Consider the following 14013-nt stretch of genomic DNA (forward strand, 5'->3'; position numbering starts at 1 on the left):
CAGCACTGACGTAGCTGTACAAGTGGGGCATGTGCTGCATCCTGCAGTTGGGGGGCAATCGTGGAGATCTCCTCAGGGTAAGGGAAAGTTTGTTCCCTTACCTCAGAGTTTCATTGTCCTTACCTCGGTGCTGGAAAATTGGTTAGGATTGTGCATGTTCTGCCCTGGCACTACTACAGATGATTCTACTGAATTTTACTGTATACTGTAGGCAAGTCATAATTTGTTGTTGAAGTGACCAAGTGATGAGTACGCACATGTGAAACAGCCCTTAATCCAGTGGTTACAGATTATGTTCAGCAGATGTTACTGGTGAGCTCCAGAGTTTATAGTCGTGACAGGCAAAATATAGTCAGACAAACAGCATTGGAGCATCCCTAACGGCAAGTCAATCTCACTCCCATATGCCCATGAATAGAGCACTCTGAGATGGGTTGGAGAAGAACCTGGCATGTGCACTGCTTCAAGGGTTATCTTTTTTACTGGCATAGGAGCTAGGCAAAAGAGCCCTGGGATAATGCTCATGTGTGTGCTGTAAGAGAAAGAGAATACTCTATCATTCCTGGAAGAAGGATGACTAAGGAAGTGCATTATAATTCAGATGCATTATAATGAATACAGAGTGACATATACATCCCCATCAGTCCTAGGGGAGGACTGAAATGGACATTCCACTGTGCTTCAATGCATTGACTATTCAACTTAGATAGGAAATACTCAGATTTCAATTTCACCTGTGCCACAGACCCATGGGTTCTCTTATCCTCAGATCCTCGTCTATAAAATGGAAAAAGTTACCTATACGCTACCATACCATTTCTTTCCTTTCCTATCTGGTGCCCTAGAGCACCTTGAGTTTGGTGTGCTCTACACACAGTTCCCATCATTTACAAGAGGAGCAATGGTAGCATCTATAAGGATGCAGGAGAGGGAGGAAGGGAGGGAAGCAAAGACTTAAAATGCCTACTTCTGCTTCAGCTGGACAGTCCCCTCAAAGTGTAGCTGGGGTTCTCCTGCTCTTGCTGTACCTGTAGTCCGATCCAACCTAAATCTCTGGATGCTGTCATTAGTTCCCTTGCCCTAGAGGTAAGCTCCAGCAATCACTATAAGACAACTCAGACTGCCCCAGCTCAGTCCCTGGCACAAGTTCATGTTGCTCCACGCAGGTGGATCAAACCCAGGAAGGGGGCTGTGATTCGATATGCACAGCCACTGCTGATCCCACCCCTTCCTGGGCCTGATCTGCCCTCCTCATTGCCCCATTCTGTTCACCTCTCCCCCATTCCGCATATCCCTCTGCCCCGTTCAACCCCTCCTACCTCCTACTGTTGGGCACTCTGGAGTTAGTGGAGAAGGGACAAGAATAGCAGTGCAAACATGTGGAATCTCAGTGTTTTGCAATAAGATTCGGACTGGTTCTTCTTTTCAAGCTGAATTATCCCATTCATAGTTGCCCACCGCTGTGTTGATGACCTGGTCTATTTCTAGCTTTGCAACTTTCAAGCAAACAATGTACTCTATTTCCAAGCCTCTGAACTTTCTCACTGCAATTGTTCAGATGAGGATGAGAACCACGGTAGATCTGAAGTACCCTTTTAATTGTGTCTGAAAGCTCCATGAAGCCCAGTGAGTAGTACTACTGTAAAATGTGAGAGAGACTAATTGTCTGCCATCTCCCCCAAGACATTTGTGAGCCCCACTGAAACAGTACAAAAACTTTGGCACTGGCATAGATTGTTACAGCAATCCAGCCACAATGACATAAGAACTCAGCTTACGGTTGTCCTCCAGAAGTAAATGACAGTTTGTAGGAGGCATTTTCTCATACAAGCCAGAATGAATGGGCAACACAGCAGCTCATACATTCAGACAATGTCCCTTGGCCAAGGCTGGTGCTTAGATTTTAGGAAGACTAATAGCATGTAATGGCTTTTGTCCTTTTGTCATGGAATGGCAAAGCACTCAGGCCTGGATACCTACTGGTTGCTGAGATTTAGCAGACAGTGAGGAAATGGGTATGAGAACAGCAATTCAACTGTCTAGATATCAGAGGTCACTGTGGACAAATTGCATCTCTGCCCTTCCCTCTTTTTGCTTCCATTCCTCCAAGCCCCTTGGCCAGAAAAACACTTCCAAAAAGTTTGAAAACTTTAATTGTGTATGTAACTCTGGCACACATTAGGTGTGCAAGGAGATTTGAAGGAAGGGGATTTGAAGGGATCAGTGTGGAGCCAAATACTGTAACACATACTGTATATTGTAATATTAATTTCAAACATTTACTGCATATGGCGTACACAGAAACAGTTGCTTGACCCAGTTAACCTATTTCTGACCAGCCCACAGGTGTACACATTTGATCCCTGTTGCATACATGCAGAAACTGAGCAGAAATGAATGAATTATATGAAACCCTTTGGAAGATTCTGTTGCTATTCTACTGGGCTGGAGCACTGCTTTACATCAGAAGCTGTTTCATATTGAGGCAAGCTCTTGGTTCATCTAGTGCAGTATTGTCTACAGATAGACCAATAGTGGCTTTCTAGGGTTTCAGGCAGGGGACTTGCTCAACCATCCCTGGAGCCTGAATCTGGGACCAAAAAATGTGCCCTACCACTGAGCTACATTTATTCCTCTTGGCGTTCTACATCATAGCTTGACTGTTTGATATAGCCATGCCCACATGCCGTCCTGTCCCTGTCCTGGAGTCCGACAAGGCCCAACTGGGTACGCCATTTGTGACCTGCCACAAGTAGTACTCTTGCCCTTTGAACTCTCTGAGTCTGTTTTGCAGCACTCCCTCAGAAATTATCTTTTCCAGCAAATCTCGACCCCTTGTGACACCCGCAGGCTCATGTTTAATTTGTCATTGATCTTAGCTTTGAAAGAGAGAACAGCTGTCATTTGCAGTGTTGTATCATTGCACTCGCAAAGTCTCTCAGCTTTTGGATTGGGGAGGTGAAGCACGAAGGGTCTTGAAGAGTGTTTTTGTTAGTCACACGCACATTTTTCCTGCCTCCAGCTGAAATAAGCAGGAAGAAGGGTACACCACCTTTGCTTATGCTTTGTTTCTTCAAGCAGAATCTTTGTGCTCAGAGTTCCTCTGTTTTGTTTTTAGACATACAGTGAAAATTGGTCACACTGCTGTATCCTCACATTCCAAGCACCCAATATATAGGCATAAGGCTAAGATTTTCTTGGCAGATCAGAAAATCTCATTCTGCCCCATTGCTAGAATTGAAAACTGTCCATAAGATCACACTGGGTGACTTCAGACATGCTTCCGCAGCCAGCACAGCCTTTAGCATGGACTAAACAGAGGATGGCTCTAAGGAAGATGATCAGTCTTTTCTATGTGTCTTGTGTTCAGCATTCATTTTGTACTAGGAAGAAGGCAGATTGTATGAATGAGTGGTTCATGAAGAATTCAGCCCTCCATGGGGACTCAGGCAATACATAAGCCAATCTTATAAAGGTGCTGATCTGGTTTTAAAAGCAAAAGGAAGAATGGTCTGGCTTGGTGTGTTTGTGTGAATATCTTCGGATTTGGGGTTTTCAAGGGGCCAAAGGAGGAAGGGAAAAGGTATTGGGAGTCTCATTGACATAAAGTGTAGGTACTTAACAAGATTATAAGAGAGAGAATGTGCCTTATATCATATTGTGTTGAAATTAAGACTGCAGGCTTTAATCAATAAAATGAAGGTTGATTAATCAGTGGATGCTAATAAATGGTGAATGTGCAAATATGAATCAGTAGGACTCTGAGGGGAGGGTACAACTATTTTTTGAATTGGTTAGGCTACATTAGAGAATGAAAAAGGATGTACTGCAGATGGTTTTTCTATCAAACAATGAAAGCTGGTGCTTCCCTGGCTCTTAGAAGCTGTTCTGAGGCCTACAAAAGGCCAAAAATAATGGCTTCTGATTTATGGCCAAACTGGAAGTCACAATTTTTGGACTTCTGGAGGCCTCAGAAGGTCTTCCAGATGTGAGCTGAGCATAGCTCCTGTTGCCTCTGGAGGGTATAGGTTGGACCCATCTGCAGGTTCAGAACCTGTGGATGATCAAACCTGCAGATTCTGAATCCACAGATTCAGGCAGCCTGCATTTATTAAAGGTAAGCAAATGTTCGTATTGAAACTGAGCTTTGAAAAAGGGCTGTGCTATCAAAACAATGCTCAGGATTATTAGGAATTGTGCTGCATTTTTACATCAAGGACAGAAAGGCAACAATACATAATTCATTCCCAATTGTCATTCATTGCAGATATAAACATGGCTGGAGAACCGAAACCCAACAGACCCAAAGGGCTTAAGAGAACAGCATCTGCCTTGTACAGGTGGGTACAATCATTTGAGAATTCCACCTCTTGGATATTTTAGCAAATGTAACCAAAACTATTCATCACTGTCATACAACATGGACTCTGAGCTAAGTATCAGAGGCAGGAGGTCTGGTCTAGAGGGTAGAGCCTCCATTTGCCTGAAGATTAACATCCACAAGGTCGCCAGTTCGAGGCCACCGGCACCGTGCGACCTTGAAGCAGCTGACAAGCTGCAGCTGAGCTGTTCCATCTGTTCGGAGCGTGGGAGGATGGAGGCCAGAATGTTAAACCAGATCAGAGTGTAACACCTTGAATGTAGTGGTTCTTGAAAGAAAGAACCTTCTTTCAATTTGTAAAAATCCCTGCGTGGATTTAATAAGCCTGCCTGTGTAAACCGCCTTGAATAAAGTCTTGAATAAAGACCAAGAAAGGCGGTATAAAAATACTGTATATTATTATTATTATTATTATTATTATTATTATTATTTATCCTTGTCCACTTTCACACTCTGCCCACACCAAGTACCCCCCGTGGGCCTTTGAAGTCCTCTGGGAAACTTCAGCTGGTGCAAAATGCCATTGCATGAATTTTTGGCTGGTGCCAGGCTTGGAGAGCATCTTGCTTTGTCTCTGTTTCCACTGCTTTGGGTCCCAGTCTGTTTCTGGCACTATTCAAAGTGCTAGTCATCAATCCTTCTGCAAGTCGAAGGCTCTTTCTATTCATGGAGGGTGCTTCCGTTCACAGAGCAAACTCCCAATAGCAGAAGCACTATACAGAGTGCTATCCACTGTCAAATACCAACTGCTTTTATATGACAGGTGTTGGTGTCAGTTGGTGTCAGTGAGGAATGTCAAACATTGACATAAACTATATTTGGTGAATAATAATAGAATATTCTGAAAATTGTCAATTGCAATCTCTTTCTTTCTTTCTTTCTTTCTTTCTTTCTTTCTTTCTTTCTTTCTTTCTTTCTTTCTTTCATTTTATTTTGCAAACTCACTTCAGCTCACTCTGTCTGCAGTACAATTCCTACATCCCTCTTTAGAGGAAGCTCTTCTGAGTCTGTTCAGAGAATTACCAGCCAGTATCAATCTTCCCTTTCTTGGAATAGGTGGAGGGAGGGCTTGTTTAGGTGAGAGAACACTATGGCTCTAGGCAGTGCTCCTTCTATCAAATTCTAATGATGCTCATAGTGCAAAGTTATCTTAAAAAACGTTATTTATGTTTTATCAGGGGCCCCAGATAGCAGGTTCTGCCTCGCCATGGTGAGGGGGGTGGTAGGGCTGAATCAATTATCTTTCCAACTTCTGAATGGTTTGAGAATCAAAGGAAGCCAGCAGGTAAATATACAAGCTTTTCATCCTTTGCCCACCTCTGCTACTTCATAGCACTCTTGTCAACAGTCTCTTCCACTCTGTCTCTTTCATCATACCATTATCTTAGGTAAATCTTAGTAGCCCCTTTTAGCTTAGCTTTGGCAATTTTGAAAAGAAGAAGCAGAGAAAAGCCCATCTGAAGATTAAAGGGAAACCACTGGACTCTAGGACTGTCTTCTCTGACCAGGCTGGTGTTCTGGCTTCATCTTTGTTCTGTTACCTTCAAGCAACCAAAGACACATCAAACATTTTGATGTGTCACTTGAATTATTATGGAATGAAAAACAGGGTAATCATCTCTAATCATAAATAAGATTACAAAATTGAAGGCACTTAGAGGAAAAAGAGAGGAGGGGCTTTCCCGCATTCTAGCAGAATTTGCTATCGTTAATACAACACCTTCCATACGGATAAGCAGCCTGGAGAGGGAGTCTGATATCTCAGGGTTCTGAGAGTAAAGTATGGATTGGACATTTCAGTGGCCCACCACCAACCCCGTAGGTCATCTTCTCCTTTCCCTCACCTTTGCCCGTTTGCTTTGTTCATAATTGATCTGGAGTTGGGGATAAGTTGCAAGGGGGCCAAGTTTGTGAAAAAATATTTGACATTTGGGGCAGGGTGATTTGCTGTGGCAGGCAAGAATGAAATCTCAAGCTCAGACAAATGAGTAACAGGATAGAAAAATATGGCAGTTTCTTCATCAAACATTTAACCCACCCTCAGATTGAGGAAAGGGGATTTCCAGTGGTGACCCATAACACATTAATGCTTGTAGGATGCAAGTTTGCCTGTCATGTTTGCTTGTCATGTTTTCTCTGAAAGCTCCCATCTTTTCCCTGGAACAACAGAATGGTTCAACTGGCACTTCCATTTATCTGCAGGCTCCACTGCTAATGGTCTAATTGACTGAAATGCCCGGTATAATCATGTGGAAAATATCTCCTTACTTTTCTGTCTCCACCTGGGATCTGACTAGGAAAGACTGGCTGGCTGGTTGATTCTTGCTCTTCAGCCGACACACGGAGGATTAGATGTGAGGGTTCTCACTTTTTCCTCTTTCTCTCCTCTCTCAATATCTTTTTTTTAGGGTAATTATTTCCATGTGATTATTTATTGGTAATTATTTGCCAGAAGCAGTCAAAATGCAAATTAAACAGGTGCATGCAAATTTGCTTAATTTGCATGATTTATTCACATTGCAGAATTGATTGGTCCACACAGAATTGGGGTCACCTTGGTGCAGATTTATTTGTTTGTTCTCCCATGGAGTATATCCATGCAACAGTAAGTGCTCGTCCTCACCCTTCTTAAGGCTTGCCTATTCAATCAATCAATCAAGATTGTTTTCTCATGGCCAAACTGCACATTATGATGTATTCATAGTTTGGCCCTACATTTTGTTTTTTGCTTCAGCAGCAGTCACAAGTAAGACCATCAAGGATGAGATCACCTGAAGGGACAAGATAGGTATTGCACTTTTCCCTTCATGTAATGATCCTGGTAAAAGTTGTGCCCCTCAAGTTGCTGCTAGATCTGAGGTAGGTGGGGAGATATCCATCAGGACGCATATCCTCTCCCCAAGTGTCATGGTTACAATCCTGATCAGGGCCTCCCACAATTTTTAAAAAAAATTAGCCCATTTCACACATTGTATATTTTGACCTTCAGGGCCGTTATCTTGGGACAACATCGCTTTGTACCCAAACAGCAATATTGCACAGTGTATCAGGTATGCATCCTTTTAGGTCATTATCCTTACTGTTTAATAGGCTACCATTTAGTTGTTGGCATGTCTTCTCAGAACTCAGTCTTATTACATTCAAAGGGGCTTACTTTGCCTAAGACTTTGTGCACAGCCTAAGACTGAAATCCTGTACTTTCCTGGGAACACGCTCCATTGAACTCAGTAGGACTTACTTCTGAATACATATGTATCACTGCACTGTAAAGCTTCAACCCTACATGGTTTCCTAGGAGCGAGCACAGACGCATAACTAGGGGAAAGCTGGAGGGGCATGTAGCCGCCAGCTCCTCCGCCTCCATGGACAACCTGGAAGTAACTTTGCACTACTTATAGTTAAGTTCTTATTCTTAAAGTGAGAATAATCACTTCTGATCTGTCAAGCGTTGGCTAAGAGAATAAAAAATGGTTCCTCACCCACCGGAGAGACCTTCAGTCAACCAGCTGGATCCAGACTCCGTTGGGAAGAGAGGAAGGCTTGAAGCTATTTCTCACATGGTCATGCTTGGCATCGCAGTCAATGAAACTATTAGCCATGGACTAAAAACATAAATAACAGCTGTTATTCATGCACATCCCAGCACTTGCCTCTTTCTCCTGTATTACCCTTTCTCTGGTAAAATCAACAGGGGACCAGTTGAGACAATTGCACTCATAAGCCTTCCAAAATAGAAGCTCAGAGGTGGGGGACCACAAGGCTCGCTAGTCTGGTCCCCTGGTTGGAGAAATATGCTGCAGAAAGTTGCTGCTGATAGATCAGGTTGCTCGAGCAAGGGAGCCAAGCTTGATGCTGCTAAGAAAAGCAGAATGTATTTCCTATGACTCGGTTGGTGATGATTCAGGAAGGCTTCCTTCCTTCTAGTACTGAGCCCAAGTTTACCTTCCAAATTCTGTGGTCAATTAGGCATGCTTGAAAATTTAAAAGACACTGAATGTTGCCACTGTTTCTTTGCCCTACAGATAGCTGCAAGAGCAAACCATTCTACCCCCTTTCCTTCTCACTTTCATTAACAGGCATTTGTTAGCAAAAATCCCCACAACGACACGCAGTGCATCACAGTCATCTTCGGAGCCCTTTGCTAATTTCAGTGGTGGAAATGGTGGAAGTTAAAACCCACTAAAACAAGAGGCCACCATAACAATGCAGGGCATTTGTCATATCAATGTCTTTGCTCACAGGGATGGTTTTAACAGTATGATTTATGACTGGATCTGATTGCCTGCCATTGACTTCTAAATCGTTGCAGTTTGGGAATGGGTGGTCTTAAATTCTGCTGCCTGGCCTCAGGACTAGCTTCCCAATATAAGAAATGACAAACACAGCCTGGTTGGGAGGAAGAAACAGGTGTGAGAGTGAGTGGTGGTCTGTGGTTACAGCACACTGATTTTTGAGCTACATGGAAAGCACAAGGGAGATTCTTATTAATTCATAATCATGAATTGATGATAATTCCATTGCTCCTTCACTATTAAAAGCGGAACACCTTTTCTTGCATTATTGCTTTTTCTGATTAAAGAGCCTTGCAGTGTCCTCCTACATACATTTTCTCAGATGGAGGCCTTACTGGGTTCAGTGGGACATATTTGCATACATGTGAGCACACATAGAATGGCACTCATAGGCTGCCATCCTATGCGCACTTCTCGGGCAGCAAGTCCCATTGAATTTAATGGGGCTTACTCCTGAAGGCTTATTCCCTCATCATACTCACACAATCACAAAATTAACCTCTTTAAGTCTTTCTTCATCAGAAGTGTAGCTAACAAATTGGATACACATATTTGCTGGTTTGTTTCACCCTGTTTTTCTTATTTAAGCAATAACATGAGAGTGTGAGAAATTACCTGTAACTGTGTATGGGGAGGGGAGGGTAGAAGGGCTTTAGCATTTAGCTGTAACCATGATTCCTAAGCCAATCATGTCCTTCCTCTTCACATTCTATTTACCATTTTTAAAAAGGCCTCCTTTGACTTTCAATAGAAGCGGTTTTAAAACTACAAATAGTATATAGAGACTACCAAACTTTTTAGCACCAGGAACCACTTTTCAAAATGGCTATCTATCGGGACCCATCTAGGTTTAAGAGACTTTTTAAAAAAATCTAGAAAGAAATAATATTTTTATTTATTTACACGTAAACAATAACTAGAAAAGGATGCATTTATCTTCCTATATCTCCGACATTTATCTCCCTATATTTATAGAAGCTTCCAAATTGCAGGAGCTCTTTGCAAGGCAATTAGCAACTATTTTGCAAACTGTAGGGACTCTGCTCTTTGCAGGGCTCTTTGCAGGGCAGTTAACAGCTATCTGATTTTTAAAAAGCCTCAGAGCTTTCTGATCCTTCCAACATCTGTGTTTTCATTGAAGGCCCTACTTGGCTGTTATGGGCCCCGTCAAAAATTAGGTTGCAACCCACCAGTAGTTGCCAACCCACAGTTTGGAAACCACTGATGTAGGGGGTAAACATAATGCAGGCCTACGCACATTTTGTTGTCATAAAACTTAGATCTATTCATGGGTATACTCGGGGTGCTGAATCCAAAAATGGCATCATTTTTTACCGATTGGCTCCAAGGTTTTTTTGGAGGGAGGGGAAGCAAAGCATCTTATAGGATGATACAAGCAGCTTCCTTGTGAGAAACCAACCCCATGCTTTCCTCACGAGGAAGATGCTTGAATCAGTATATAAGGTGGCTATGCCATACCCTCAAAACTAGAGCCAATCAGGCAAACTGGTGCCATTCTTGGATTCAGCACCCAAATATATCCTAAATTTGTTCAAACATCCTTGGTAATTGGTTGGCAACCTTCAGTCTCGAAAGACTATGGTATAAGTCTACAGCACCTGGTATTCCCATGTGGTCTCCCATCCAAGTACTAACCAGGTCTGACCCTGCTTAGCTTCCGAGATCAGATGAGATCGGGCATGTGCAGGGTAAAAGTTTTTATTTGTAGTCCTTTGTAATCAGACTAGGACAACAATCCTATACAAACTTACCTGGGAGTAAGCCCCATTGAAGTCAAGAGACTTACTCCTAGGTAGACATACATAGGATTGCACTGTAAGAAGGAACCACAACAGGACTAAGCACTGAAGTCTCCCTACCCTATCAGGTTTCAGGCTCTCTCATTCTTTACTGTCTTGTTCTCTCTCTGATGTGTCTTGTTCTCTCACACACGTGCGCATACACATAGAGCCATTGGCTAAAAAAGAAAACAATTAAAGGATGAAACACACATCTAGTGTGTGTGTGGGTCTAGTTTGACCCCTCACAGTATTGCATAACCATAAAGCTGTCACAATTGTATCATCGCAAAGGAAGTGTTGTCCCATTGTAACAGCCTATCAGCCTCTCCCCTGCTCATTCTCCTAACTGGTACTCAACATTTAAAAGCTTCAAAACATCCCAGGTGTAACTCCTAAGAGCCATAACCTGCTGTACCTGTCGATATATTGAGAGCTCACCTGTCTTTCTTAGTTGCCAAACTCCAAGGTCAAGCCCTGGATTTTGTTGCTCTGCTTCTCTAACCAGCGTCATGTCTAGTTGCTTGTTGCTGGTTTGACTCAGTCAAATGTGGAAATCAAAGTCGGCTCCTGAGCGTTCCAGTTAATAGCCTTTGATAGCTCTGTTCACTGCAAATGCATCAGTCTGTCTCTGTCATTATGAGTAATCATAGGGGAAAGGACGGTGTTAAAAGAAAGGGGTTGAACTGGAGCCATCTCAGTGGAGTTGGAAAGCTTAACATGTCTCATCTTCTCGCCCATTTTATTTCTCTGTTTCTTGGCCCCGTAGATGCGAATGTGCCATTTCATTGCTAACTTATTGTGTGGTTTTAAAACAAATACTTAACTGTATCGCTGACCTCGGCAATTGGTTTTTCTCTAAGGTTCTAATTAATACTGTAGGTAAATCTATGTAATCAGACCTTATAACCTGTAGAGACCCCTGTGGTATGTGAGGGGATCCAGGGGGCTACCCACATCTATGAATGCCCCTGGCTATTTCCTGTACACCAAATAATGTCCTCTCTAGGAAATGAAGCTGTTCTACCTTTCCTAATTTATTTCTTTAGAAGCCTGCAATGAATTTAATATTTAAAGAGCTATTACATTTACAACCCACTTTACTTTCATGATGAAAGTCAAGGCAGCATACATGGAATTCTTAGGTAGGCCTAGATCTATTTAGCACAGTTGTTCTGTCATTAGCTTTGGACCATAGTCTGGGACCAGTGCTTGAACAATATTACCAGTATGATAGCTAGCTGGCACTCCAGCTCAACCTCCCAATTACTCTTCTCTGTGAGCAGATTCAGAAGACCTGTGTGACAGCCTGCTTGCAGTTTTACATCGTCTTCTTGATATAATCGATACCTTGCTGATGATTTCTTCCCTTTGAAGGCTCCTGGCCTTAGGAAACTTGTTTGCCTGTTCAAACTCAATTCCCATCTTTCTAATACACGCCCTTCCTGATTGTGATGAAAGTTTCAGACAGCAAAGCTACCACAATAATTGCAGGCATACCTGCAAATAACATGATTGTCCTTATCCATCCTTAATGAGAGAGGCACAAGATGTTCCCCAGGTGCACAGCCATGCACTTCTCAGCCGAGCTCCAGGCAGCTTGGAAATCAGTGATGACTTGATTATGTCACCGCCAACCACCAGGAAGGTGCCGTCAAGCCGCTGCACAGCTTGGGAGGGCTCCGTACAGCAGCTCTAATTCTTAGAGGGAACTGTTTAAAGTACAGTAAGCTCATTAAGGTGAATTGTCCATGTGAAGGTGGGCATTCCACCACAAGCTTCCCCATCTGTTTTGAGAGGTGAGAGAATTGCTAGATTTTGGGTGAAGAAAATAAGCAATGTTGTGTTCTAACAAAAATGTGTGTTTATGCTATGCACATTTCAGAGTAGGACTTGAAATGGAGCTGGGATCCACCCCCTCCCTCCCCTGAACCACCTCCCACCCTCCACTCTCCTCTTCTAGAAACTCCTATTCCTCCCCCTCTTCTCCTGCCCTCTGCACCAACTTAGCAAATAGAAAATAGCAAGCCTGGCAAACTTTATTGTATCTCTCAGACTGGCTGCCAGGATTCTTGACACTCGAGCTGAGGCCAGATCCATCCATCCATCCATCCATCTCTCACATGAGTCTCCTTGCTGCAAGGAGCTCATGGTGACATATTGGGGTGGGGGGCAAGAGTGACTTGGGAAATCAGCCAGATTAGGCTCTGACGACAGAACCATGCCAATCAGTGGACCCACCTGGCCAGGCTGACCCCTAAACTCTCAGTACTGGTGGTAGCAATAGGATCTAATGCAGCTCTGGGAGTGGGTGGCGGGTTCCACGGAAGCAAAGAAGGGTTTGCCCTATGGCCTCTTCAACCTGGAACTGGCACTGCACGAGGGCTATTGCATTTTACCTTCACAACAACCCTGTGAGGTAGGCTTGGCTGAGAGATAGCTCTAAGTCACCAAATTACACAGGCCAACACACATTTTGCTTCCTTAAATATTACACCAATTTCTGGGTATATTTGAGGTGCTGATTCCAAAAATGGCATCTGTTTTGCCCTATCAGGTCTAGTTTTGGAGATATATTATAGCCTCTTTAGTGAATGGTTCAAGCAGCTTCCTCATGAGGTCCCTGGTCCTTCCCTTGGTCCAAGTCTAACACTTCATTCAGGACAGGGTCTCTGGCAGTGTCAGGTTGCTTCTCTGAAGCACTGTGAGGACTGAGCTTTAATGCTCTCTGGCATTGGTGTTGTTTTTTTAATTGTCCTGAAATGCCACTTCAATGTCATCGTGAAGTCAAAAATGTCAAGCCAAAATTAAAATGCTCACATTGAGCCGACCTTTCAGGCGGATGTGTTGCTATGCTCCTTTTCAATAGGAAATGTCAAAGCTTTCCCATTCTGCAATTTGCCAGCTGGATTCATGCTGAAAGTTCCCTTCTGTGAAGGGCTTCTGTATTATAGTTTCATTACAGTGTAGAAAATATCACTCTCAGAAGAAAAGGGGAAACGGGGAGCTATCAAGGCAGTCATTGGTGCCAGGACTGTCATGACTGCTGCTAAACGATCCCCGAGAGGTGTTTATCCCGCCTCTGCTGAACTCCCCACCAGCCCTCCAGCAAATAAGATTTTGCAGCAACCCTCAGAAATGCTTTCTTTTGGCCCTGTATGTGTTGCAGCCCTGTGCATAATGACTACTGGTTCAAGTTACTTCCACTATCATATGTGGGGAGGAAGTAGTAGTTGGGTTTCTTCGGTCTAGAAAAAAGGCACCTGAGGGGGGACATGATTGAGATGTACAAATTATGCAGGGGATTGATAGAGTGGATAGAGGGATGTTCTTTCCCTCTCACACAACACCAGAACCAAGGGACAGCCTCTAAAATTGAGGGTCAGGAGGGTTAGAACAGACAAAAGAATATTTCTTTAACAAGCGTGCAGTTTAGTCTGTGGAACTCCTTGCCGCAGGAAGTGATGAAGGTGTCTGGCCTAGATATCTTTAAAAGGGGATTGGATAGATTTCTGGAGGAAAAGTCCATCACCGGTTACAA

The 14013-nt window shown here is 43.3% G+C and overlaps 1 protein-coding gene and 1 pseudogene across 5 annotated transcripts in view; one reads left to right on the forward strand and one right to left on the reverse strand.

Annotated features, from left to right (window-relative positions):
- Positions 1-14013, forward strand: part of RALY (RALY heterogeneous nuclear ribonucleoprotein) — a 251326-nt gene that overhangs the window by 223271 nt on the left and 14042 nt on the right. For all 5 annotated transcript variants that reach the window (XM_066625728.1, XM_066625729.1, XM_066625730.1 and 2 more), the window contains one exon: positions 4268-4340. In XM_066625728.1, the coding sequence (XP_066481825.1) occupies positions 4268-4340 (73 nt within the window). The remainder of the gene's footprint in view (positions 1-4267; positions 4341-14013) is intronic.
- Positions 10281-10404, reverse strand: LOC136650529 (5S ribosomal RNA; annotated as a pseudogene).

This window comes from Tiliqua scincoides, chromosome 4, assembly GCF_035046505.1.
Source record: "Tiliqua scincoides isolate rTilSci1 chromosome 4, rTilSci1.hap2, whole genome shotgun sequence".
In the NCBI taxonomy this organism is placed as follows: Eukaryota; Metazoa; Chordata; class Lepidosauria; order Squamata; family Scincidae; genus Tiliqua; species Tiliqua scincoides.